The sequence below is a fragment of the Papaver somniferum genome, chromosome 3, assembly GCF_003573695.1.
Source record: "Papaver somniferum cultivar HN1 chromosome 3, ASM357369v1, whole genome shotgun sequence".
NCBI lineage: Eukaryota > Viridiplantae > Streptophyta > Magnoliopsida > Ranunculales > Papaveraceae > Papaver > Papaver somniferum.
In genome coordinates this window covers 32,191,811-32,218,158 of record NC_039360.1, presented here as the reverse complement: position 1 = coordinate 32,218,158, position 26,348 = coordinate 32,191,811, and the positions used below count along the sequence as shown (strand labels likewise).

Genomic DNA, 26,348 nt, shown 5'->3' with positions numbered 1-26,348 from the left:
GTTTATATTTTGTTGATACTGAGAGGAGGATGAAGAAACAATTTTGTTTCAGAAGAACAACTTCAAATTGACGTAGATATGTTGGTTTTGTTACAGTATGTGTAACTTGACGTTACACATATATACTGTTGTATTTTTAGCATTGAATTTGTATTTTTTTTTTTTTTTTTTTTGTTTTTTGTGAATTTCTTGTGAGTTACTGAGAAGAGGATGAAGAAACAATGTTGTTTCAGAAGAACAACTTCAAATTGATGATGTAGACATGCTGTTTTTTTTATACAGCATGTGTAACATGAGGTTACACATATATATATCATGTTGTATATTTAGCATGGAATTTGTATATATATCTTTCTGTTGTTTTTATTTTTTGTGAATTTCTTGTGAGTTTTTTGTTTGATGCTGAGAAGAGGATGAAGAAACAATGTTGTTGTAGAAGAACAACTTCAAATTGATGATGTAGACATGCTGTTTTTTGTTATACAATATGTGGAACATATGTATCATGTTGTATTTTTAGCATGAAATTTGTATTTTCTATTGTTTTTTGTTTCTTGTGAATTGTTGTGAATTTTTTGTTTGATACTGAGAAGAGGATGAAGAAACAATGTTGTTTCAGAAGAACAACTTCAAATTGATGATGTAGACATGCTGTTTTTTGTTACAGTATGTGTAACTTCAAGTTACACATATATATCCTGTTGTATATTTAGCATGTGTAACTTGAAGTTACACATACATATCCTGTTGCATGTGTATTTGTAAAAAATTGTAGCATTTGTATCTGTAAGACACATTGTATCTATTGCTTTCCGCATATGATATATTTCTCCTATTGAATACGTTGATGGCTCATTTTATGTTTAGCTTGCTTCATCAGATATATTTTTCACGAGGGGGCAACGCCCCTGAGTGAATTGCGTTCGTATGATTTTTGATATTTTTATTGTATGTTTGTATTTTTCAGGTTTTCATGGCTGTTGTGAGTTGCATGGAACATGGGACATGGAAACTTCCAATATTGGTTTGTCTTGGTTTGGTATCTACTAGTTACACATGCTTTCTAAAATTTCCAAAATATTTTTGATGAAATTGTGCTGCTATAAGCATGTGTATCTTCTAGTTACACATGTTTTTAGGATGTTTCAAATTTCAGTAACAATCTTGCTGAAACAGATAAGCTACATGTTTTGTGATTCTCATTACCTTAAAGTTAATCTACATTTTTGTACCTTCGCAAAAGATAATTTAATTCAATATAATCTTATAATGCTTGTCCATGATTGTAAGTTTCTGAGTTTCAATCGCTAAGACATGAATCAAAGTATATCTTTAGTGTTTCTGTTTTCAATTGCTAGGACAGTATTGACCAAATGAAGTTTCAGAAAAATAAGGTTCTTAATGACTCTATACATTGTTTACGTGTATGTATGGATTGGAGGGAGTGGTGGAGTTGATATTGATACCACAAAAGTGGTTAAGCAGATGAGGATGGTGTTGTCGAGTGAGCTTCAGGTAAACATGACTCATAAAATTTGATTGTGATTTTCACATTTCTAGGTATCCATATATGTTGGCATATGGATGTCTAAATGCTAGTTATCTGAAACCTATAACTAGCATGATGTGTAACAGTTACACATCCTAGGATATAAAGTTTATGTTCTATATTTGCAGGTTCTTATGAAAAGGTATATCAATCATATTGGAATTACTAGATAACATTGGTTGGAAGTTTCTTTATGGCCAGCTTGTTCTCAGTAAAGGGCCATCATTCAGTTTGGAGATGATCTAACAGTAACTAGCAGGATGTGTAACTAGCAGTTACACATCCTGGGATATAAAGTTTATGTTCTATATATTGAAGGTTCTTATGAAAAGGGATATCATAAGAAACTAAGTGGATGTGTAACTTCTAGTTACACAAGCTACATAGATAGGATAATTGTTGCTTACCTTCTAGGTACACAAACTAAGTGGATGTGTAACTTCTAGTTACCCAAGCTAAATAGATGTGTAATTTCTAGTTACACATGCTAATTAGATGTGGGATTTCGAGCTACACATGCTAATTAGATGTGTAACTTTTACTTACACATACTGATTTTGGGTACACATACTAATATGAATGTGTAACTCCTAATTACACATGTTATATGCATGTGTAACTGCTAGCTACACTAGTCAGATGTTTGTGAAACTGAATATACATTGTTGTATTTATACGGAAGTTGTATTTATACGTACCTGAGAAGTGTTCTAGCTTCTTGATTACTTACGACTAGCTACTTCTTTTCTTGAAAGGTAGTATATGGATATAGGTCTGGAATGGTTTCACTTAACTCATACATCTGTTTAACTGCACATCACACAAGCCATATGCATGACAATTTGCACGTTTAACTAGCATTGGCAGACTATGGATGTGTAACTAGTAGTTACACATGCTAATTAAATATGTAACTTCTAGGTACACAAGCCACATAAATGTGTATCTACTAGTTACACATGCAAATTAGATGTGTAACTTATAGTTACACATGCTAATTTGATGGGATATGCATATGTAACTTATAGTTACACATGCTAATTTGATGGGATATGCATATGTAACTTTTACTTACACATACTGATTTTGGGTACACATATCAATATGTATGTGTAACTCCTAGTTACACTAGTCATATGCATGTGTAACTGCTAGCTACACTAGCCAGGTGAATGTGTATCTCCTAGTTACACATGTTATATGCATGTGTAACTCTCAGTTACACAATTCAGATGCATGTGTAACCGCTAGCTACACTAGTCAGATGCTTGTGAAACTGAAATATACATTGTTTTATGTACTGTTCATTTTAATCGTATAAATACTGATTGCTTGTTGTTATATTTCAGGTTTTAGATAACTTCATAAAAGCTAATTGCTTAAACGTGGTAATGGTCTCGCTGGAACTGGAGTTGACGCTGAATACACAAGTCAGATGCATGTGTAACTCTCAGTTACACTAGATAGACACATATGTAACTCTCAATTACACTAAACAGATGCGTGTGTAACTTCTAGTTACACATGCTAAGAAATTATTGTAAATGAATATTAAAGTAATAACTTTTTTTTTGTGTTTTTTTTTTGATGTCTATTTATTTGCATATATATACAAGTGTAACTTTGCATTACACATATCATAAGGATGTGTAACTTCTGGTTACACATGCCATATGCATGTGTAACTTCTGTTTACACCTTCGCACTGTATTTTAATAATTTCGGGCTTAGATTTAATAATTTTGGGCCTAGATTTAAATTTTATTTAATTATGGGCTTGACAATATGCATAAGGGTATCAAGGTCTTTTAAAAACTCGGGGCCTAGATTTAAACTTTTTTTAATTAAGGGCCTCGTATTATGGGTTATCCATGGGTTGGGCCTGAGCCTAATTTCCCCTTCTTAAATTCCCATGGCCATAGCCTTGTTACCCCCAAAACTCAAAAAACTTTCAGCTTCCCAGTTCCTACCACTAATACTAACCCGTTATGCATTTTCCTGATCGATAAATTCCTCGGAGCAAAAATCTTTACGCTTCCTGATATTGAGCAAAATTAGGGTTTCCAATTTCCTTTGAAGGCAGATTAGGGTTTTCAATTGAGTGGAAGAATGCGAGACTTGCGTAGTGGAGTTCGAAGAGGTCGTTCAGCAACAAAAGTGGTTCTAGAAGAAGTAGAGAGAAGTCTAGCTGATCAAGGTAGAAGTGCAATGGTGATTCGAAGAAAGAGATCATCGATTAAGAATAACAAACAACAACCAGAACCAGAAGTAGAGCAGCAGCAGCAACACGACGATCATAACAATGTTGATGGTCGGGAGCTAGAAACTAGGTGTTTTGATGAAATTCGTGAGAATGTTGTTGAGATGGAGGATTATCATGATGCTGAAGAAAATATGGAAACATGCAATGCTCCTGCAGCTGAAGAACTGGAGGAGGAAGCATATACGACTCCTACTCCCTTTGAGGTTAGTTAGGGTTTGGATTTTCTTTTTAACAGAAATTCATTTTTTTTTTATCACCATTTTGCTGAATTGATTTCATCCCTTTCTCTCTCAAAAGATTACATAGAAGTAAGCTAGGCAAAGAAATCACAGAAATATATCTCACAGTAGGTTTGCATTTTCCATTCAAGATAGTTAACGTGATACCAGGGTTAGAAGGTCCAAAAGGGTAAATAAATTGGGGTCAGTAGATGAATGCAGTCCAAACTCCAAACCCCATTACACACACAAATGAATATGTGATACTAGTTAGTTCTCTTGGAGATGTATTCTTATTAGGGGTTTGTTCTGTAAATTCGTTTTGATTAGCATTTTTGTTTCTAGTTATTAATCGATTCATCATTTATTAGGAACCCACCCTTCTTCGCACCCGGCTTGAACTTCACGCACGGTCGGCTACTGCTCAAATTGTAAGATGTGGTGTGATTACTTTGGAATGATTTCCTTTCACTTGATTATCTTTTGTTTATCTCTTATCTTTTGTTGAAGTAGGTTCTTACTGCCAAGAAGCGGTATTTGGAGAAGGGACCGCTGAGGAAAACGTACATTCCTTGACTCAATACTCTTTGCTTGCATCTATCTGTTGTGATCTAGTTCTGGAGGAATCCTTTGATGTTCTCACTCAATAGTTTGGGTTATTCATTAAAATTATCATACACAGTTTTCTTAGAATCACGTACTAGTCTTAGTGAGTTAGCTTAGGAAAGTGACCAATTTTACATCTGTAATTTCCGACGATTTAAAAATGGCAGAACAAAGCTTTGTATAAAATTCCTACAAACGTGATAATGTATAGAATGATAAATAAAGGGTTCTTATAATACACATTGCATAGGAATGAATATTACTGTTGATCAAAAAACAAGGATGGATTATGTCATAGTTTGAGCAATATCTACTGTCCCTGTAGAAGGTCAAATGGTTTACATTTCATTCTTCGTAGATGCTCGAGGTTTAGGCATGTTTAGTGATGGATACTTGGATTGTACTCATCAATTTAATGATTATTGAAGTTGTAATATACTCCCCCCGTTTCTTAAAAAGAGATACTTTCACTTTTTTGAGTAATATGGTTCTCCATTTAGTCATTAATCGTGCAAAAAAGTGTATTGTGTTTTCTTATTGTGCAGATTATTCTTTTGGTATTTACGATTCAAATCCATTGCATCATAAGGGATTAGAAATAAGAAAGTAAAGAGAAATTCAAATTTATAAGAAGTGAATTTTTCTCTTCATTTCGTAACCAAGTTGAACCAGAAAGATACTTGAGATGAACTGGGGCATGCTGCTGGGTTTGTGTTTTACCTAGATATGATAAATTAGTAATGTCTGTCTTCGGAAGTTCATGTTCTTTAATGGACACACACTGGATCAAACCAAGGAAGATATTTAAACTTGTGAATATATATTACAATATCTAGTAAGCGCCTTGAAGTTTAAATGTTGGCTAGTTGGCATGGATATCTTCTATGAACATCTGATATTCTTTTCGGGGGTATATGTTATACTAGATAAGTAGTGCATGTGTACAAAGTAGTGATCGATTTAGTACTGCTTCATCTAAAGAAGTTAGATCCATTTACAACTTAGCAGCAGCAAAATTGTGTTTTCTTTTTCCACTTTGGGTGGATATGCATCCAGCTAAGTAGGTTTGGCGTTTATGATCTCCTACACTGCAATCTAGGATTCCTAATGAAGCTTAGAGACAGTGACACATTTTTTTACATGAAGAGGTGCTCCAATTGCAAATTTATTTATTGCTTATTTGCAGTATTTGAATACGCCCACTCTCGTGTCTCAGAAATTTCAATTGTAGGGCCCAATTTTATAATGGTTTTATTGGTGTCGACGCATCATACTGGCTGGCACATGCTTTGACCGTCTTGTCAATATTTATAGATGTTTCATTAAATATTCCAGCCTCCTTTCATTTTTCCTGTGTATCATTTTCTTAAAAGTCCACTATATTGAATTCTATCTGAGTACTTACTTCAAAGATCTCTTACTGTGTTGTCTATGTTTTCCTCCCTAGAAGACTGCTTCACGAATCATCAAGTAGCTATGAGATGGATGGCGAGACACTGGAAGGATCTGTTTCTCTTGCTGCTCCAGAGTGTGAAGTTACAAACCAAAACTGTGAGATGTACGATCACAAACACGAAGGATCAGTTCCTGTTGATATTCCAGAATGTGAAACTGCAAAGGATGTTGTGGTAATCTGATAGTTAAACCTTCTTAAAAAGAAAAAGAAAAATCATGTCTTTTATGTTAAAACTTCAACGATAGTCTGTTGGTTTGCAGGTTGATAGCATCAACGGCAAAAAGAAGAAAAAAGATAAGGTGGTTCAGACTTCCAATGTAAGCTGGTTGTTATCTCTCTCTCTCTCTCTCTCTCACTCACTCACACACACAGTTCAATAATTATATTACTCAATGCACTCTTAAATAAGTTATTTTTCATTTTTGTAGGCGGCACCTGTTGGTATGGCAGAGGATGAGATGCATAGGGCAACAAGATTATTAGGCAAAAGAAAAAGTAAGCATCTGTATTTACTTCTGCTCTCTATTTAGAGATTAGCTAAAAGAGACATGTTTTTATAGAGCGGTATATTGTGATTTCGTTCGTTTAGACCAGAACATTGAACCCCACATATGTATATGTCCATCTCTCTTTGATGGATAATGTACAACTTCTGGAAGTGTGATTTATTTTGAGAACTTATAAGGTTTGCGAGTTTGCCGAATCAGCGTTCCTCATTCTTATTAGAATATGGTTTGAATCGTTTTTCTTACAATGTTTGTTATGTTATCTTACAAGCCAGTGTTTAGATATATTGGCATTTGACCGCGAGACTTATTACTTATTAGTTACAGGCACCATAACTTCTCAAACACTTAAATTGATATAAACAATGTGATATTTTCAACAAAGACCAACAAGAATCCAAAAAAGGGCCTACTTGAGCCTACACCAACCTTATACGTGAATATGGTGATTGTAGGGTACATGAATCAATTTCCCATTCTATCTGCGTAAAGCTCGTGAGATTAGTTACTTGTGTACTGACCATTCTGTTTTACTTATTTCCTGATTGTCCTATCAGCCTCGGGAACCGTCGCCAAGCAACCCAACATGGAAGATCACCTTATAGAAGCAGATGAAGAATATGAATGTAAGTTATTAATTGGCGTACAAATTACAGTTTACCTAGTTTGTGACGGAAACATTGATGTGCTGACATTGGCTTTAAGGACTCCAGTGAGAGGCGCTGGAAAGTTTGTAAGTCAACCCGCTTTCTTCCAAAAGCCTAATCGTCAAGCCCTCAAAATTGCTGCTAAATTTCATGGGCAACGAAAGCTGGTTGAAAAGGAGTGGGAAGAAGAGACAGTGTCCCGTTTACGAGTGGAAGATCAACTCTTGAATACTCAGAACATGGTGTCACGGTTAGAGGAGACGCTCGCCAACATCATGCAAAACGTAATATACTTTTTTCTTAGTTCTTACATTATAATGGTAATAGATAAAAAGTGAAGGAGTTACCCCTGAAGAAATGGATAGGTGTGTTTTATGGAAGAAAGCACGTCAGAACAAAAAAGTATGTTGATGAGGTTACCAGAGAACAAACAGAGGTTATCGTAAGTTGAAGAAAGAGGCCAGAAAGAGATCCTTTGCATATGTATATGATGCTATACTCCGAAGGTATTCCAAATGTCTAATTTGCCGTCTGTGCAGGATGAACTGAAAAAGCAAGTAAACAATGGGTCCCTAGTTTGTGATGGGAACATCGAAGTGCCAGCAATGGCTGCAAGAACTCCACTTAGAAGCACTGGAAAGTTTGAAACTCAGGCGACCTTCTTTCAGAAGCCTAAATGTCAAGCAGTTAAAGTTGCTGATAAATATGAGCAACGAAAGCTGGCTGAGAACGAGTGGCAAGAAGAGAGAGTTTCCCGTTTACAAGTGGAAGATCAACTCTTGAATACTCAGAACATGGTCTCACGGTTAGAGGAGATGCTTGCCAACTTCATACAAAACGTAAGATTCCTTTTTCTTACGTAATATGCTTGAATCTTTTTGTAGTTTTCCTCACTATCCTTTAAGGCTGGAGGAAATGTCCATGCCTTGTAGGGGAACTCATGTCATCAACTTCTGACATTTATTTCTATTTTTTGACGTTTGTGGCATTCTACACATTATTGAATGATTCAGGTTATAATTTTACACTTTTGCGTATTTACGATGTCTTTTAGTGTTCTTTTTACGCACTCTGTATTTGTTAAACTTTGATATTGTTCTTGCCTGAATGTCCTTACTCTGCAGGGGAAGTCGCCGACGTCGATTTCTAACAAACTTCCCTTAATAAACTGTGGAAACTTGGTATGTGATTATGCATTTTGTAATATCTTGTGTATCATTAAAAAGGGATTTTACCTCTTTACTCTATTTTATTCTATGCATGTACATATTACAAGTATGAATCAGTCTGTTCTCGCTCAGTTCCGTGGTAAATTGACATTTTTTCTCTTTTGTCAAGTGCATAATCTTCGCTTTTCTGTATAATCATCTCTTTCTTTTTGACTTTCTGTAATTGCCAAACGATGTTATGTAGGGAAAGGATCTTGCATCAGTGTCCACCATGCTCCCCACTAACAATAACGAAGATTTGGTATGTGAAGTGAAGTACCTTCACTTTTCTGTGTAATTTCTCTTATGCCAAAGCTTAATCTTCAGTTTTCTATGTAACTATCCATTAACTTTATATTCTTGCCAAACCATGTTGTATAGGGGGTTGAGCCTGTATCAACAGCTACTCTGGTCCCAGTAAACAACAGTAGGAATTTGGTATGTCAAGTGCATAATATTCTCTTTCCTCTTTAATAATCTCTATTCCCTTTTTGTTCTTAACTCGTTCTCACCAAACAATGTTGTATAGGAAGAAAGGCTTGCACCGACTTCCAATAGAGTCTCCATAAACAACAAAGTGAATTTGGTATGTCAAATGCATAATCTTCACTTCCCTCACTCACTCCTCTCTTAAGTATCTTTTCTTGCCAAACCATGTTGTATAGAGGGAAGGGCCTGCATTGACTTCCACTAGGATCCCCATAAGCAACAAGGGAAATTTGGTGCGTGAAGTATTATAGTCTTGACTTCTTTGTAAAGGCACCTGTTTCTTAATTTCTGTTCTTAACTCCCTGTTTGCCAAACATGCTGTATAGGGGAAACGGCCTGCATCGACTTCTACCAGGGTCCAGCTAAAGAACAATGAAAGTTTGGTATGTCTTTGTGCTATTTTCTGGCCGTGTCATTGAGAAATTAATTGACGCTTGGCATTCGTGTAGACATCCCTTTTCTTTCTCAATCTACACCAATGTTCATGCTGTGTAGGGAACCTCTCCTGCATCATCTTCTGACAGAGCCAATTCAAACAACTACGAACCTTCGGTATGTTTTGTGCATTATGTAAAATTATGTCTAGTCAAAATAGTGCTTTTACCTTTCCCCTCTATCCTTTCTCTATTTATAGACATCGGGCAGATCTCAGTCTAGGGTTTGGAGAAATGATGAGGAAAACGTACCTGCTGTTCAAGTAAATTCATCAAGGCATGTAGCCAGATCTGTGAAGGTAAGTCGAAGAATAGTTTTCATCAAGTTGATGGTTGCTTCAAATTCGAACACTACTACTACTAGTGATACATTTTTCTTCCATCTCAGGTTCGTTGACTATGTTCAGCGAATTCCTCTCTTTGAAAGCTATGTATATGTATGTAGCCAATGTAATATATCACCAATGTCTTTCACAACTTCTTGAGGGCATTCACAGTCTACACTAAGCATACATGAATATGCGAAGTCCTACTTAAGTTTCTATTCTGTTGATGGTTTTCTTGTGTGCATCAGTGCAGATTAGTTTCTTTTTTGGTCAAAAACTCCATTTGGCATGAATAACAGATTTTATCATCTTCTCTGTTAGGATTCGAATGTCTCACCCTTCCAGAGGTTCTATAACAGCGCGTCTCAAAAATTGTCTGGCAGCATTCCTTTCATATCAGTACCAGTAGATGCGGCAGTCTTTGGTACCGAGATGGAGCTTTATCTTGACCTGGATGATTTTCGATAGATTTGCCATATGGAGCATTTGTCTGAGAATTGCGTCATGGCATACATTAGGTAAGAACCCTTATTTTAAATGCACTTAAAAGCTATTAATGCTCTTACGGCGTAACATACTCGCTGGTTTTCAATCTTTCCAGGAACCTCTACGATGTATTAATGGAGAGGGATACAACACAAATATGAATTTATAAACCCTGCATCAGTAAGCGCTGCAAAAGATGCTGATTTGTCAAAAATAATAACTTCAAGATTGATGAATACAAATTGCGATTGGGTTTTCATTCCTGTCAATCCAGAGTACGTTTGAAATATTCAGTTATTTACATTTACCGAATGTACAAACTACTTATCACCTCTTTAATTGTAGGGGGGCACATTGGCTTCTTATCGCAATAAATATGGTCGCTATGAGTTGCTATTGGCTGGATCCATCGGGGCTCCCAGCTCGATATAACATCAAACCCTTTGTGACTTTGTAAGTGTTTCAGGTTTTACCAATTTGTATGTTACCTGCTGTTTGTTACTAATTATATTTTTTATCCTTTTATCCTAAAAGTGGTCTGAAAGGCTTGCAAAAAGATGGAGTGAGAAGGTCATCACCAATTTGGTACAATATCAAGGTAATCGAGTTAACATCTGTGTATATCCTCAGTGTTTAGTGTTCACATATTCGACGAATTTGACACTGTTTCCCTATGATCTGCAGTGTCCAAAACAGAAAAGTAGTGAGGAATGTGGGTTTTATATAATGAAGTTTATGAGGGAGATCATTGATGAGCCAAAAGTGTTTACAAAGAGTGAGGTGAGAACCTTTAGCTTCAATGTGTTATTTGTGTTTTCAGCTTTTTAGTCTTTGTGTTGGCCTTCCTAACCCACTTTTAAAAATTTGCAGCCTTTCTCTAAATCTACGTATGAGCAGGATGAAATCGATGAAGTGAGACTTGAGTGGATTCAAACAGTAGAGGCGTATGTTTAGTTACAACTTACAAGTATGCGTGGTTTGTTCATCGGCCGACTTTAGGAGGCCTTCTATATAGCGACTTAGAATGCATGTCTGTCACAGTTTGTACAAAAAAACTGAAATTGGTTTTCTGGAAATCACAATTTCATCAAATTAAGATAATCAAAGGAATTGTTCAGCAATCTTCGGAGATTACAATCAAACAAACAAATTACATGTTCAAACTTCATCACAAAACCCATTAATTTGATTGGAGGAATATGGAGATTATGGCCTAACATGTACTTTTGAGTCTAACACTACTTCATGGGAATGTGGAGTTGATGAATGGTGAGAAAATACGGATTGAAGCTCATTGGCTTCCCCATTATGCGCATTTGTTATAGGTATTGTTATTGTTGATGGTGGTTTTTAGTATAGGGCTGTTATAGGTATTGTTATTGTTGATGGTGGTTTTTAGTATAGGGCGAAAATTGTAAAAGTCTGTCTACCTGACCCGGCATCAGAAGTAGTAGACGTTGATATGTCTATATTCCGCAAGGAATTTGGAGAATATATCAGAATCTGATGAGTGTCTATGTCTCTCTTCATATTATATTTGAAACTCAAGCTCCTAGATGAATTGTTCACTAGTATAGAGCCTAATGAGTATCTAAGCTCCTAGTTGCATTACTCACTAATGCCGGAGCCTGTCGAGTATTCTTTCAATGCTACGTTCCCCAACCGAATTCTTGACGTTGACATGACATAACAATTAATGTTCTCTCCCGACTGAGTAGCATGAATTTTTCGAAGTGTCTGGATTAAAATATGCATGTAAATACTCAATTAGAGACACACAAAGTTATGTTGGCCTCTGAAACATAATTAGTGAATTTGTATGAACGCATAAAATTCACCAGAAATTGATTGATTCTGTGTCAGCTCACAAAATTCAATCTTTCTAACCTAATTTTATTAATTTACAAAATTTAGGTTTTTTGCGCCCTGCGCGATAGTTCGAACCCTATTAGTAAAAACTAAACCTACGCAAACTAGGAAATTGATCCATCAGGTAGGAGCAAGATCCTACCAAAAGTCAGAAAACAAGAAATAAAGAGGAACTGCGGTAAGTAAGGGTAGCGGAAAAAGGAGGCGTGGCCGCGCCACTTCGTCGACCGATTTGCTTCAGCAGGGGCCACATGTGACCGGCTGGCCACACCCCATGTTGCTGCTTGCCGGCCCCTTTCACATCGACCAATCAGATTGCTTTAAATGCGCCACACGCACTTTTAATAAAGTTAGAAGTTGGATGGTCGACACACCTAATTCCTTAAGGAATTTAATATAGGCTGCCCATGTCAGTCTTAAAACGATCACGACCGTACGTTTTGGCCGGACAAGCACCACCACATACACCGGCGGGCCCACTAATGCATTGGTCAATCCTTCTAACTCGCCAACAGAGCCACTTAGTTGGCCGTGCGACTTGCGAAACCCTAATTTCTATTAGGCGGCATTACATTACTGCCGCAAAACGATATCGGCGGCCCAACTTCGCAAGATTCAATTCCGATCGACGGACAAGGCGCCGATACACTCACTAGATGCCAGACTATAACGCTGGCTGGTCGAATGTTCCACAACATGCGGCCAACAACAAAAACCGTTGTCCCAAAATGGGTTGGCCACACGGCTTTTAAAACCTAAATTAAATCAACGACAACCGTTAACCGCCGCAAATCATCTCGGAAGCCCAACTTCGCCATACGAATCGGCCGACCAAACTCCTATTCTAGGCGTTCAACAAGATGCGGTTATGATCACCGTCCACCCCTCTTCCATAAGGAACTATCGGCCAAGTCGCGGCCTGCCCATATGGCTCCTAAACGACCACCCAAAGATGGCTGACCGCGCTTCTTATAGAATTCTTAAATAAATTAGCGGCAACCAATAACTGCCGCAAATCATCTCAGCCATCCAATTTGGCTAGTCAATTTAACTGGTCTTGATTTAACTTGGACCGACCAATAGGACATCATAATGGATACCAGCCATCACTCTCCTACAGGGACCGACCGTCCTACCTTTGGCGTGCATAAATAGCTCCCGGCAGCTTCCTGAAAGTGGCCGGTCATGCTCCTTTTAAGACACTAGATCTCGCGACCAACCAAGACAGGCTCAATACAACGATGATTCACATGCATCGCGAGCTGCTTGCTTAGAAGCGATGCTTTACATGCATCGAATGCATACTATATTTTATGAGTATCGGTTTCACAAATAACTTAGTTATTTAACCTAGTGGCGTCACTTGCTATTCTTTGCGGCAAGCCTCATGACTTGGCTCGTCACATATGACTACCCGCCACCTAGCTTGCGCGTGATTAGTCAAAATAATTAGGCAAGACCCATTAAGCAACTTGCTACATAATTTCTATAAAATACTTGAGACATCAAACATGTCACAAACTGGGGGATGTTCATCAGGGTATTGGTTTGGAGGTTTACAGTGTGTGGCGTGCAACATGCCCATTATGAGAAGTGTCAGGAAAGGCGGACAGTTAGTGGCAGCAGAGAAGTAATGGATGTAAACTGGACAGTCTTCCCCTCATAGTAGGGACGTGGTTTTCAACGTCGCCACTTCTCCATCACTCAACTACTCTCACTTCCTATGAGATCAGGGTGCGTGGAACTATGACTATAGATAGGTTTTCAACCTATTTCAAAAAACAGAACAAGTGTTATCAACACAAGTATCCAGAAAAACACCAATAACTGATAGATTACATTCCGCAAGCCAGTTCCATATTATGATACAAGTCATAAAACAGCCACACTATTCTGATCTCAACACCTTCTTCGCTTACCTCCATAAGATCAACCCTTCTCCTTCACTTTGTGACCGAATCAAGACTGGAATGGCCATTTCCTCGTTTAGGCCAGAATTGTACAGATTGATCTCTCGAATCTAAAGTACTCCCGTGCAGTGCCTTTGTTTAGGGTTTAGATTCGTTTTTCGGCGGCACACACAAATTTACCAAAACTAGCAGAATCAGTTTTTACCCCAAAACAGGTATATACGCCTAGTTGTTCTCTATTTGAATCAATTGTTCTATCAGTTGTTTTTGAGTTGCTATGTATTGGGACAGTTGAGACCTCGTATGGGAAGCATCAGACGCTCTCTAACAAGATTATAAATCTCTAGATCCCAACTCAAAACTAGAAAATCATACGTCTCTAGATCCCAACTCAAAACTAGCAAATCATACCCAGCCGATGAAAAAGAAGTTCTACTTCGTCGTCTTAAAGGTCCGATGAAGAAGAAGTTCTACTTCGTCGTCTTAAAGGGCCGATGAAGAAGAATCTCTTGTTGAAAGATAACTGGTCAAAGTTGGAATCACTGGTGGTGGATGTGTTGGAAGATCCAATTTCGGTAATGCTTTACCTAATGTGACAAAATCTTGCCCGCAGATGTTTAAAACTTCTTCACCAGTTATCGACTTTGTAACCAACTTGTACCATTGGTCGTATTGGTCTTCGTCACAAGGAGTGAATTCAGTTTCATACCTTATCATGCCTTTTCTCTTTCGTGATGTGTATTTCGAGTCATACACGGTAGTTAAACATGGAGGATTATGTGGCTCTCAAACTCGACCAACTAACTGTCTAGCACATCTCTCCCTGAAAGAAAAAAAAAAGACCAATATCACTGACAGGCTTGCACAACACCATGCGCTGGAGTGAATTTTTTTTGATCTTTCGAGCTTTATCAGTGTTGAAGTCCTCAAAATCCACATACCGCAAATGAATGTTATCTTGCTCATTACTTTTTGTTCCTAATCATGTATTGGTATCTCCATAAATGAATGTTTTCTCGCTCATTCTTGTTTTGTTTTGTTTTGGATGTCAGTTATCGCCTTCATACCTTAATATGATTGGGAAATATTTCTTCAGGTAGTCATAAAGTCTTGGTACACCAATGTTAAAATATGTGTACCACCAAAGTTGAAGTAAAAAAACATATATACAAAGGAAAATAAACAAAAGTTAGTCTAACTCTCTACATATTTGAAAATTGATATAAAGCCAAAGGAATGTACTATCTCACTTACCTCGAGGAGGCCCCATAGACCTCCAATATTTGGCAAACCTAAGCATGAGATATCGAGAAAAATGCACAATTCGGCTAATATAGCGAAACCTTAATAATAATCTGCAACATTCTCCATATATTATAGCGCATCTATCCATCCCACTTGAGTACTTGCGCTTGAATTAGGAAAAGAGCATGAACCAAGTATCCATAAAATAAATACCTTAGCAACTTTTGTATCTTTAGAAGGGTCATGCACTGCCGAATCAAGATCGTTACCACCGTGCAATTCGTTAAATATTAATGTCTTTAAACAGGAATTAGCAGTTCCACAAAATTTATATAATATTAATGTCTCCTCGGTAGAGCTTGACTATGTTTACTACTAGGTGGTTTTCTATTTCTTTTTCGACTAATATCTTGAGATTGAGACATTGTAGTTAAACAAGTGTAGAATTGGGTTGAAAATATGTAGAGAAGATTGAATTTGTGTTGAAAATATGTTGAAAATAATGAAATTATTGTGAGTAGACAAGATTGAATTTGTGTTGAATTTATAGGGGTTGGGAAAATATGTCCATTAATTATTGGGCTATTGGAAAATGACCATGCGACATTAACCTGGTAAGGTCGTCTCAAATTGAAACGAGGCTCGGCTCAGTTTGACAAAACACTCGTCTTAATCTGGTACGACTGCACCAACATGCAACGGTCATCTCAGTTTGTCTCAGGAAATAATTACCCACCGCACAAAAGTGATTTTGTCTATCCACCTGGCATGGTAAACCATCAGATTATAATAGTCCTATTGGAGTTTCCCTAAGAAAGCACACAATATGAAAAATACTAAAATGTACACAAGTCTCATATCAAAGCACATGAAAATGAAGTAGTAACATAAATCATGGTTGAGACATTTCCAAATGTCTCAAACAGGCAGGCCAGCTAGTGTTCATCAAGAAATCCCTCATATCAACAATCAATCTTATAATGCAAACACATCTTCTACCAGCTCATGTCCAACAAAAGATTGATATACAAAGAATATTTTTGAGGAACATGACAAAATCACCAGGAAGCTACACCCAATTGGCTAGAAAAAACTCACAAAACCAAAATAATGGGAGGAACATGCATAAGGAAGAGCAAACAACACAATCGAGCCTTACTTCCCAAAAGAGTATGGTAAGTACATTGTAATGACGAGTCCATTTGGACATCACTATGCAGAGAGAAATACCTTCACAACCATATCCTTTGTTCTACCTTAACCGGATCCCAAAACCTCAATCATCAGCCAGACACAGGTGGAAGTATTTATCTAATCTAACTGTTTTTTTGAAGGACAATATTTATCCAAAATTAGAAATGATTATAACACCTACATACTAAATAACTGGTTCCATGAGTTGACCAAACAACCAACTCATGGAACCACGAGCTCATTCACTCAATCTTCAATACCCAAATTTCTATCACATAATCAATAACATCTATCTTCCAAAGGATCCAAAACCTTACACAATCAGTTGTCCTTTTTTCCAAAACTGGATACTACACAATTAAATCCGGGTATATTGTTATCACCCAACATAAAAGCCAACCTACCCAATAACCCCACAACACATTAACAACCAACCTACTACCTCCAATATCAACACTGAAAAGGAGAGGGTAACTAATACATCACTACTTTTTCGTTCGTCAACTTATACAAACAATCCTTATACCATCTATATGTTCAATTACGAAATTGTAAACAAAAAATTTTAACAAGGTAAACCTAATGTATACCAAACTATACTCGAACTGATTTTAACAACAACAAGACTTGTAATTTATATTCCAAGATGCGAACTTAACAAGAACGAATCTTGTAGGTTATTTACAGTCGAGATAAGACTATCTAGGTTTAACTACGTACAACCTGTGATATTTCCAGTATAAAGATAATAAAATATAATGCAGAAAGGAAATAACACAGACACCAGATATTTTGTTATTAAAGAAATTACAATCTTGCAGAAAACCCATGGGACCAAGCCCAGATTGACACACACTGACTTAAGTTGTTACATTGATTATTACCAGATTTCAGACTAGATGTAATACCTTGCTTCAGTTATATTCATGTAGTTGTACAACTCCCGGAAGAAAGCCGATTCTCTTTGGGAATTTCTCTTGTTAATATTCTAGTAAAACGCTAATTATCTTTAGAAGATGCTCTTGAAACCTTCTAGCAGAAGTTTGATTCTCTCTAGAAGATCCTCTTCAGGGTTTACACATTCCGTAACCTAATTGATTATACATCACAAGATCAACTAAAATTATTCTAGTGATATTTGATATATCGAATCTAGGATTTATGATAAATAATCCTGGAATGACCTTGTAGCAGAAGACCAGGACCTTAGAATAGACAAGATTATTATACTCACCTAGATACAGGTTCCGTAACTACCAAAGAAAAAGATAGCTTGCATGTGCTTTACGATCCCAAATTAAAGTCTTTAAAATCTCACTCTTGTTCGCGAAGAACAAAGATATGGAAAGCAACCTTATGCAGCACACACACACAATTTTCAAGGAATGATTTGTGTAGTTACATAAACCATCTTTTTACACTGAATAATCAAGTCTAAGTTGTTTGGAATTCAATTTACCTTGTCTAAGAAAGGAAACGGCAAAAACATGAATAAAATAGGCATAAAGACACGTTTTTGCGTTTTAGTTCGCGAACTGTCACTAAAGTTTGTGTATTATTTCTTATTTACGAACTGAACCTTTAGCTTTATTCAACTTTAGTAAATCACTGATAACTTCTTCATTAGGCCTCAAAATTAAGTGATTCTTGGCTAGTTGGTAACATCTTTTCGATCATTATAAAGACCTTTCGAGGGTCAATGGTTATTCTCATTAAAGTCTTAGGCTCAAAACTCCTCGAGTGCATATACAGAATTGTAGATGGTTGATTTTCGACAAGGGCAAAATCGTAAAACCATAATTATACATACTCCGGATCCGGCAATCGTATGAGTATTGAGACTCATGTCTCTCAATAAAGCGTGAAATCTCATGCCATAAAACCTCTGACTGAGAAGGCCGTCTCTCAGAGTATATGTAGATGTGTAGTCTCCCAGCTGAGGCCACGACACATCTCATGAATACTGAGCAATTTCAGTAATTATTTCTGTATAGAATCGAAAGATTGGATGGCTCCTAGACAGCATGCCTGCTAGTATAGAGCAACAACATCTTCAGTATGTAACCAGGTATTCCCTGACTATACAAGATAAATATGACACTCCAGCAAGTTCATATTGCTCAACTCTCAGATAATTAATGCTCCTAGATAGGAAGCCCTGCTAGTATAGAGCCCTCAATTAATTATCTCTAATCGTATCTGAATATTCAACTATATTCTACGATTCTTTGAATGTTTCGTTACTTCAATTTATAGTTTTCCCAGCAGAATTCCATGGGTTAGTAATAGATATTCAACGTACAAGCATCTGAGCATCGAATAAGCCCTGACTAAAATGGTGCAAGTGTGTTTAACAATAATGCACAGACCAGCATCTGAATGCGCGAACGAGCATTTCAGAACACGAAGGAATGATGAACCTATGCAAAATAGGAAGAAAAATAATAATAATAAAATATTTGGAAAGGCGCCAGGGAACTGGGCTCACCAGCCGGCCAGTCATATTGTGACCAGTCCCGTGCCCAATTTTATACTTTATCATATTTTATTATTTTTCTCTGATCTCATGAAAATCCGTTCATTTAAGCAAATCTCCTTCGTTTCAAGGAAATTCCCTAATCTCATGATATTTCCTTATGTCAAAGAAATAATAAAATTAGGAAAGGTGTCGCGGGACCAAGACCACTAGCCGGACGGCCATGCCCTGGCAGTGGTCGGTCCCACACCTCGCAGTTCCTTATTATTTTATTATTTCCCTCATCCCATGAAAATTCCCTGATTTCATGAATTTTCCTTAAACCCATGAAAATTATTGTAAAATTAGGGAAACCATGGGACCGGGCTCTAGCCGACCGGTCATGCCCTAGCCGGTCCCACACGTCCCTTATTTTATTATTATTACTTGTTTTGGTTTCCTCATTCCATGAAAACTCCCTGATTTCAACAAAATACCTTGGTTTCAACAAATCTCTTTGATTTTATGAAAATTCCCTAAAATCACGAAAATTACATAAAATTGGGAAGAGTGCCCGGGGACCGTGCCCGTTGGCCGGCAGGCCATGCCCTTAGCCATTGTCGGTCCCACACTCCATTATTCCCTCTTTTATTATTATTTCATTTCTCTCATCTCATGGAAGTTCCCTAATTTCATAAAACTCTCTAGTTTCATGGAATTTCCCTCAATTCAGAGAAAATACATAAAATTACATAAAACTGGGAAAAATGTGTGGGACCGTGCTTGTCAGCCGGCCATGCCCTAGCCGTGGCCGGTCCCACGCCTTGCAATTCCCTGTTTTATTTATTATTTTTCATCATCTCATGTATTTTTCCTAGTTTCAGCAAAACCCTGGATTCTGCATATTTTCTCAAAATGTTGCTCAAACGCGCATCGGAAAATATTGAAACTCTCAGGACTGAGACACAGACACTATGGTTATACGGGCACATCCCCTTGACCGACCAAGGGTGTCCCTAAGTCTTGCAAACAGCCGGTACCACACGTTTAAATGATTTTAACCTAATTTGCTCAAATGCTCATATTAAGTTCAAACTCTTTTCAAACAATTGAGGGTTTGCTCAAACGACCATCAATTGGTCCCACAGCCACCAAGAGCCGGTCTCATGATCTCTTGGTCGGTCCCTCATCTTTTCATGACTAGGTTTTATTATCTTACGCTCACACGAGCATTATTTCAATAAATGATTAAACCAGCATTGAATCAATCTTTCACCAACTGGTCCCCAAGAGACTTTGGTATTTTGCTCATTCGAGCACCTGGGCGTTACATGGTGGACTTATCATCCCAGGTAGCCGGTCCCTTCGCTCTGTGCGGTTGATTTTCAATAAATCATCAATTTAATTAAAATTAGGGTTTTTGAATCCAGAGTTCTGCAAAAATGCGATTCTGAGCAGATTTAAATACTGATAATTTTATGTTGATCCCATGATCAAAACTTTTATTTATTATACTCGACCCAGCAGTCAGTATCTTAAATTAATATTTTATTTGGTTCTGCTACCAACAATTCATCAAACGAGCAATATTTTCTCAAATCGGCAATATTTGCTCAAACCAGTGATGTTTGCTCAGATTAAAGAATATTGGTTCAACTATCAATATTCAACAATTCAGCAACACTTGCTCGTCTTAGGTTATCAACATAATAATACCTCGTCTCAGCAGACATTTAATTCATGAGTTTCAGAACAATTTGCAAATCATGTTCAAATCATCAATACATGGACTCATCGTCCCATAAAGTCAGAAACTGACTCCACAATCACGAGACATCAATCGTGTCACATGGGGGGATATTAACTAGGGTTTTGGTCTGGAGGTCTACGGCACGTGTGTTCATACACGCGAAGAAAATGTGAGCAAGTCGTGCAATTAGTTGGAAGAGTCAGCAAAGTAGTGGGTGGAAAGTTAACCAAGTCTCCGCACGATGAGCAACTGGTTTTGACATGACTTCTCACTTCCCCACTCTCTGATTCCAGCAACTGTCACACTTCATGGGATCATGGTGTTTCAACTTAGCAATATAAAATACCTCCGAATCATGATTGAAAAGGACATTCGTCTAAACAAGGAATTTCGCGGTAAGTTCATAAAGACAATCTTTCGTCTACACGAACTCATCGTCTGAGCAATCACTCTCAATTGACTAAAATTCAATCATTTAGAGCGTTCTTACGCTGAGTTCACAACACACCTACAATCTCAGATCACAATTGATCTCACACATTTCCCAGCTTCCCTCCTACAGATCAACCCATCCTCTCTTGTGACCGAATTGACTCTGGAACAGCCATTATTCTTGGTTTAGGCCGGAGTCCTACAGATTGATCTCTCGAACTTAAAGCACTCCCTTTTTGAACTACATCCGTGTGAGGTTCAACATTTCGCTCCGTTCAAGGAGTCTCCACACGAACGTCTCTTCAATTCCGTAAAAACCAGAAAATCGTTTTTCCCCATCTACAGATTGGCGACCGCAGTGGGAAATTAATCTCTCGGTTGCAATCTCACAATTTCGCAAGATGGCTGGTTTTAGGTCTGGGTTATTTACAGGTTCCAATACAAATGACGCTAGCACTAGCAACAACAATGAGGATATCCGGAAATAATTCCGGCCTCTAACGCTGGCGGTGGTGATGTTACTCCTCCTCATGCTAACACGGAAGGTCATCCTCTGTTCGGCCGACACCCTGAGGAAGTCAGAGGAAATCCACCATCTACCATTGATGATCTCATCAAAGTGCAAGAGACTCTTGAAAATAATCAAACTGATATGGCTACAACACAGAAGGAGCTATTTGACCATCTGAAGACTCACTGACAAGATGTCAGAGAAAACTCAAGGAAAGGGAAAAGAGAAGGAGAAATCCTCAGACGCTGATCCTGAGGTGATTCCAATTCATACAGTGGATGACGACGAAGTCCACAAAGCTGCAGACGATCCATCAACAAAGGAATCATCAAATTTCATTACTCGGGAAGATTTGGAGTGCCTTTTGGAGAACCGTGGAAAGGATAAGACATCACATGTCCATCGTCACTAGCCTCCATATCCTGCCACTACGCAAAGGATCCCTTTTCCGAAAGGTTATACTTCTCCGACTTTCACTCTGTATGATGGAACTGGCAATGCTCGAGAACATGTCTCTCTTTTCCTGGAAGCCTTGGGAGAACATGAACACGACCATGTTGTTCGCCTCAAGGAGTTTTCAAAATCTTTGAAAGGCAGGGCATACACCTGGTACAACAACATCGCACCAGGAACTATCAACAATTGGGGAGAAATGATTAACGCCTTCTACAGGAAGTACTTATTCGTGTCAGAGAAAGTCACTCTCTTTGATCTTGGAATAATGTTTCAGAGGGTCAGTGAAAATCCCAATGACTACGTGAAAAGATTCAGAGTCCAGGCCCTGGACTGCCATGACCCAAATGTCATGGAGCAACAGCTGGTAGACTTGTGCATCAATGGTATGATCCAGGTCTATAGAGCTTTACTGGAAAATCTTCGTTTCCAGACTTTCTAGGAGCTTCATGAGGCAGCGAAGAGATCGGCAACTACTGCACCTGCTCTACTGGAAAGAGCAAAATATACAAAGGCTGAATAATCGCGAGACACTCGAGGAAGCAGACGTATGATCAACAAGGAGTACAACCTGCAGCCTTCCACAAACGTTGTCGCAGAAGGGAGCAAACGAAAAGCCGAACCTCCGCGTAAACATACCTCAGCTCCTTCAAAAACACAAAAGAATGATAAACAAGATGCACAAGTCCCTGGCCAACGTACAGAGGCTCCTGATCAAGACGCACCTGAATTTACCCTTCCCATTGAAGAGGTGCTCGAACTACTGGATGCCTGGATCCAAGATGGTGCAATCAAATTGCCATATGTCAGGAAAGACCCAACTAAGGAAGACATGGAAAATCCTCGTTACTGCCGCTTCCACAGGTTCGTAAATCACCCCACAAGTAGCTGCAAAATTTTGAAACGCATATTCAGGGAAAAGGTTGAGTCAGGAGAACTTAATTTGGGGGCTGAAGGAGTGCACAGAGACCCCCTCTCAGTCAGAACTTTCTCTATCTCTGAGAAACCAGTTAAAGAAGCAGTTCAGTCATTGATCGAGCATGTATGTGAATTTCTCTATCTATTGAAGGAACAAAGGGGAGACATGTTCATGGCTTTGAACCACATAGTATCTGGGAAGCGTCTACCAATTCCAGAAGTACCTCCTGAACCTCCAGCCACTGACAAAGAAATGTATGACTGAGGACTGCTCACCACAGTGCATATTAAAGGAAACGAATTCAAGAGAACATTTGTTGATGTTGGCACTGCCATCAACATCATTCCTTTGAAAAATCTCAGAGCCGCTGGCATTACTCGACAAGAAGCTACTCATGCTCTCATGTCAATCAGGGATCACGAAGGGACACTTAGAGATGCGTACGGCTACATCACTCTTAAGGTCAGAGAAAACTCGGTTTGTACTGAAGCAAAGTTTTACATAATCCGGGAAGATCCAGGATATGACATGATTCTTGGACGACCTTGAGTTCTTGCTGGAAAAGTGGCTCTAATGCCTTCAATTGAAGAAAGCTCTGACTCGGAAGAAATAGAAGATATTCCATCATTCGAACACCTGGAGGAAGTTAAAGCTTTGGTGGAATTAGCACAGAAACCTGGAGAAAGTGCACACTCTTTCATCGAAAGGTTCCGAACTCAGGCAAGTCTAATTTCGCTTCATGCGCCTATACTACCAATGTTTAATTATGTTGCTATGATTCGGGGACTTCTTCCCACTAAACAATTTAGCAATCACAAAAATCTACGAGTGGATATCTTCACCTCAACAATATTACACCAAATGGTTGAGCATAGAGCCCTATCAAATCGATCATTATATCAAGAGGTTCATTGTTGAAGATATGGATAAGCATGACAGACAGTACTCTGGATACTCCCCTTTGCATGAGTGTCCATATGTGCCACATCCTTGGAATCCCGCCACACGAGGAGTTCCGAATCAGTAAAAGATATTCAAGGCGCGACCAACTAAACCTAAAAATTTTTGTGAAGGATATCTAGTTCTCAAAGCAACCCAGCGCAACCTCCACTCCGCAAGAAATTCCAATTGGGAAGGGCCATTTGTGGTTGCTAAATCCATGACCGGGGGGTACTACAGGTTGATCACACAGATGGTAGGACCCTACCAGTAATCCACGAAAATTGGCTTAAGGCATTTGACGCCTGAAGTTATTGGACGTCTGAAGTACTGGGAGTTTGAGCATTCATGACACCTGGGATTTGGCATTTAGGATGTTCTTTCTCTGTATTTCAATTTCGAAAAAACGTTTGCAATACTGGCATTCAGTATTTGAATTCATCAATTTATCAAAATTCAATTCATTTTACTTAAAAAAAATCTCTGTCAAACCCAAAGAAAATCCTCAATCATCTACTAATCCAAAACCAATCAATATCAAAACCAAAATAAAACCTCACATCTCTCAGAAGTTCAGAAGTTCAAGAGATTATGAAAAGATATTAAAGAAAGTCAGCAAAGAAAGACTTTTGCTCCCCTGCATCCTTCAAGATTTGCAAAGCCGCCTTCTCCAGGTTCAGCGCCTCAATCAGCTTAGCAATCTTTTCCTCCTTCTCTATCACAACATCATTGGGAAAGGGTATGTAATTTTCACACGATCTCTTGATTGCATCTATATTCTTATGAAGCCAAGTCTTTCAGAATTCTCCAAGTTGAACTCCCAATCAAAGAGTGCATCTGGAGTCACAGTATTTCTGGCCCTAGCGCATATATCACTTACAACACGCAAGATGACACTTACTTGCATTGTTAAAGCATAAGCGCGTCCAGGGTCTCTGGTAACAATGATGTGACCAAACTTCCTCCATATCTTCTCGTACGAGCCTGCATATCCAATAGGAACGCTGAATCCACCAACTAATTCATGATGTGGAAGCAATGCATCAAATGGAGGATCAAAAGAAACTCCTGCACCTGGATATTCATGCACCACTATGCGGTTCTCAATTACTGGAGAAACTTCTACGGTCATGGCAGCAGTTTCTTCAATCTCCTCTTCGTATGGATGTTCAGTACAACATATCAAAATTTCATAACAATCCTATGAACGAGCAAGGAGATGTGGTCGAAACATTGGACAACGTACAGTCTGAAAAAGTTCTGAAAGTTTACTGTTTAGCCATTTTCAGGCCCTGAACGTGCTCAAAACTTAAAAATCTTATCTGGTAAAGCTTTGAAATTCTATGGGCTTAAAGATACATATGCAGACCATGAAAATCATGTAGCCCCCCCTAAGCTAGCAGATGACTAATCCAAGAGATTAACTAAATAAAGAGGCACCACGAATCTAATTCAAATTCTTAAACATTCAATTAAGAAATCTGCTACAAAACTTATCCCAAAACTAACCCCGCTCAGAATATATATACATGAACTTCTCTCAAATGATACATATACAATAGTCAATTGGTTTACAGATACATTAGACAACATAATAAACATAGCAGAAGTTAACTAATTAACGGAGTCAACACTTGTGGTTTTCGCTGCGCAACTCTGATCTGTCTCTGAAAACTGAAAGTGGGAATAATTAACATTTAACTTCTAAGTAATCATAAAAAAGATTAAGAAAAACAATAATGTTTTCCTAGACATTAAATAGTGACCAAGTCGCTGAGATACACAAACACGAATATGGACAAGCTCTTTCTTCAAACAATGTACTATGGTTGTGCAATTCCGAACTCGCAAATCCACACCTAATCGTAAATATGGATGTCGACAATTCCGAACTCGCAAACTGTCGACCGATATAAGCATAAAAGCTGAATTCATGTAGATATAAATGTGAAAGAGCATATCCTCACAGAAGTAAACAAACATGTATATGGACAAACTCCTTTTTCAAACAATGTATACTATGGTTGAGCAATTCCGAACTCCCAAATCCACACCTAATCGTAAATATGGATGTCGACAATTCCGAACTCGCAAACTGTCGACCAATATATCATAAAAGCTCTAGGTATAAATGTGAAGGAGCGTATCATATATACCACACGTGGAAATTCTTATTTCCCATAACAATTCATATTGACCATAACACATTACAGGTCCTTTCCAAACCATGGAAAGATTAACAGAATTATCGTAAAACAAGTTAAACAATGCATAGAACGTACAAACACAAATACATGAGTTTGTTAAACATAAACTGTTGTAAAGGAAAACAATAATGGTTACCAAAGAGTCAAATGTATTCCCACCTCTTTTGATGACAAGCCTCACATACCTTGAGATCCAAAGTCCACTCGTTCATTCTTTAGATCGATCGTTGTTAATAAAGATTAACTTTTAATCACACAAGCACTCTAAAGATTAGC

At 38.0% G+C, this 26,348-nt stretch overlaps 1 protein-coding gene across 8 annotated transcripts; it reads left to right on the top strand.

Annotated features, from left to right (window-relative positions):
* The first annotated feature begins 3,498 nt into the window (after window positions 1–3,498).
* Window positions 3,499–11,309, top strand: LOC113355762. Of its 8 annotated transcripts, none has more exons than XM_026598704.1 (23): window positions 3,499–4,015; window positions 4,402–4,461; window positions 4,544–4,593; window positions 6,087–6,264; window positions 6,353–6,409; window positions 6,521–6,587; window positions 7,156–7,224; window positions 7,312–7,529; window positions 7,785–8,084; window positions 8,370–8,426; window positions 8,659–8,715; window positions 8,835–8,891; window positions 8,983–9,039; window positions 9,119–9,175; window positions 9,269–9,325; window positions 9,438–9,494; window positions 9,577–9,675; window positions 10,024–10,220; window positions 10,304–10,463; window positions 10,534–10,641; window positions 10,723–10,786; window positions 10,873–10,968; window positions 11,059–11,309. In XM_026598704.1, exons 1-18 carry the CDS (start codon window positions 3,659–3,661, stop codon window positions 10,168–10,170), a joined length of 2,001 nt encoding a protein of 666 aa, XP_026454489.1. In that variant the 5' UTR covers window positions 3,499–3,658; the 3' UTR covers window positions 10,171–10,220; window positions 10,304–10,463; window positions 10,534–10,641; window positions 10,723–10,786; window positions 10,873–10,968; window positions 11,059–11,309. The 8 variants fall into 8 exon arrangements, with proteins under 8 accessions (XP_026454489.1, XP_026454490.1, XP_026454488.1 ...); XM_026598705.1 differs by having other exon boundaries at window positions 6,084–6,264; window positions 9,595–9,675; XM_026598703.1 differs by having other exon boundaries at window positions 6,084–6,264.
* The last annotated feature ends 15,039 nt before the right edge of the window (window positions 11,310–26,348 follow it).

Excerpts from the sequence above, each read along its gene's own strand:
- LOC113355762 (XM_026598703.1), top strand. The coding sequence starts at position 3,659 with ATGCGAGACTTGCGTAGTGGAGTTCGAAGAGGTCGTTCAGCAACAAAA. Across the intron at positions 4,016-4,401 it reads CGACTCCTACTCCCTTTGAG|GAACCCACCCTTCTTCGCAC; the intron begins GTTAGTTAGGGT and ends ATCATTTATTAG. Across the intron at positions 9,326-9,437 it reads TAAAGAACAATGAAAGTTTG|GGAACCTCTCCTGCATCATC; the intron begins GTATGTCTTTGT and ends CATGCTGTGTAG.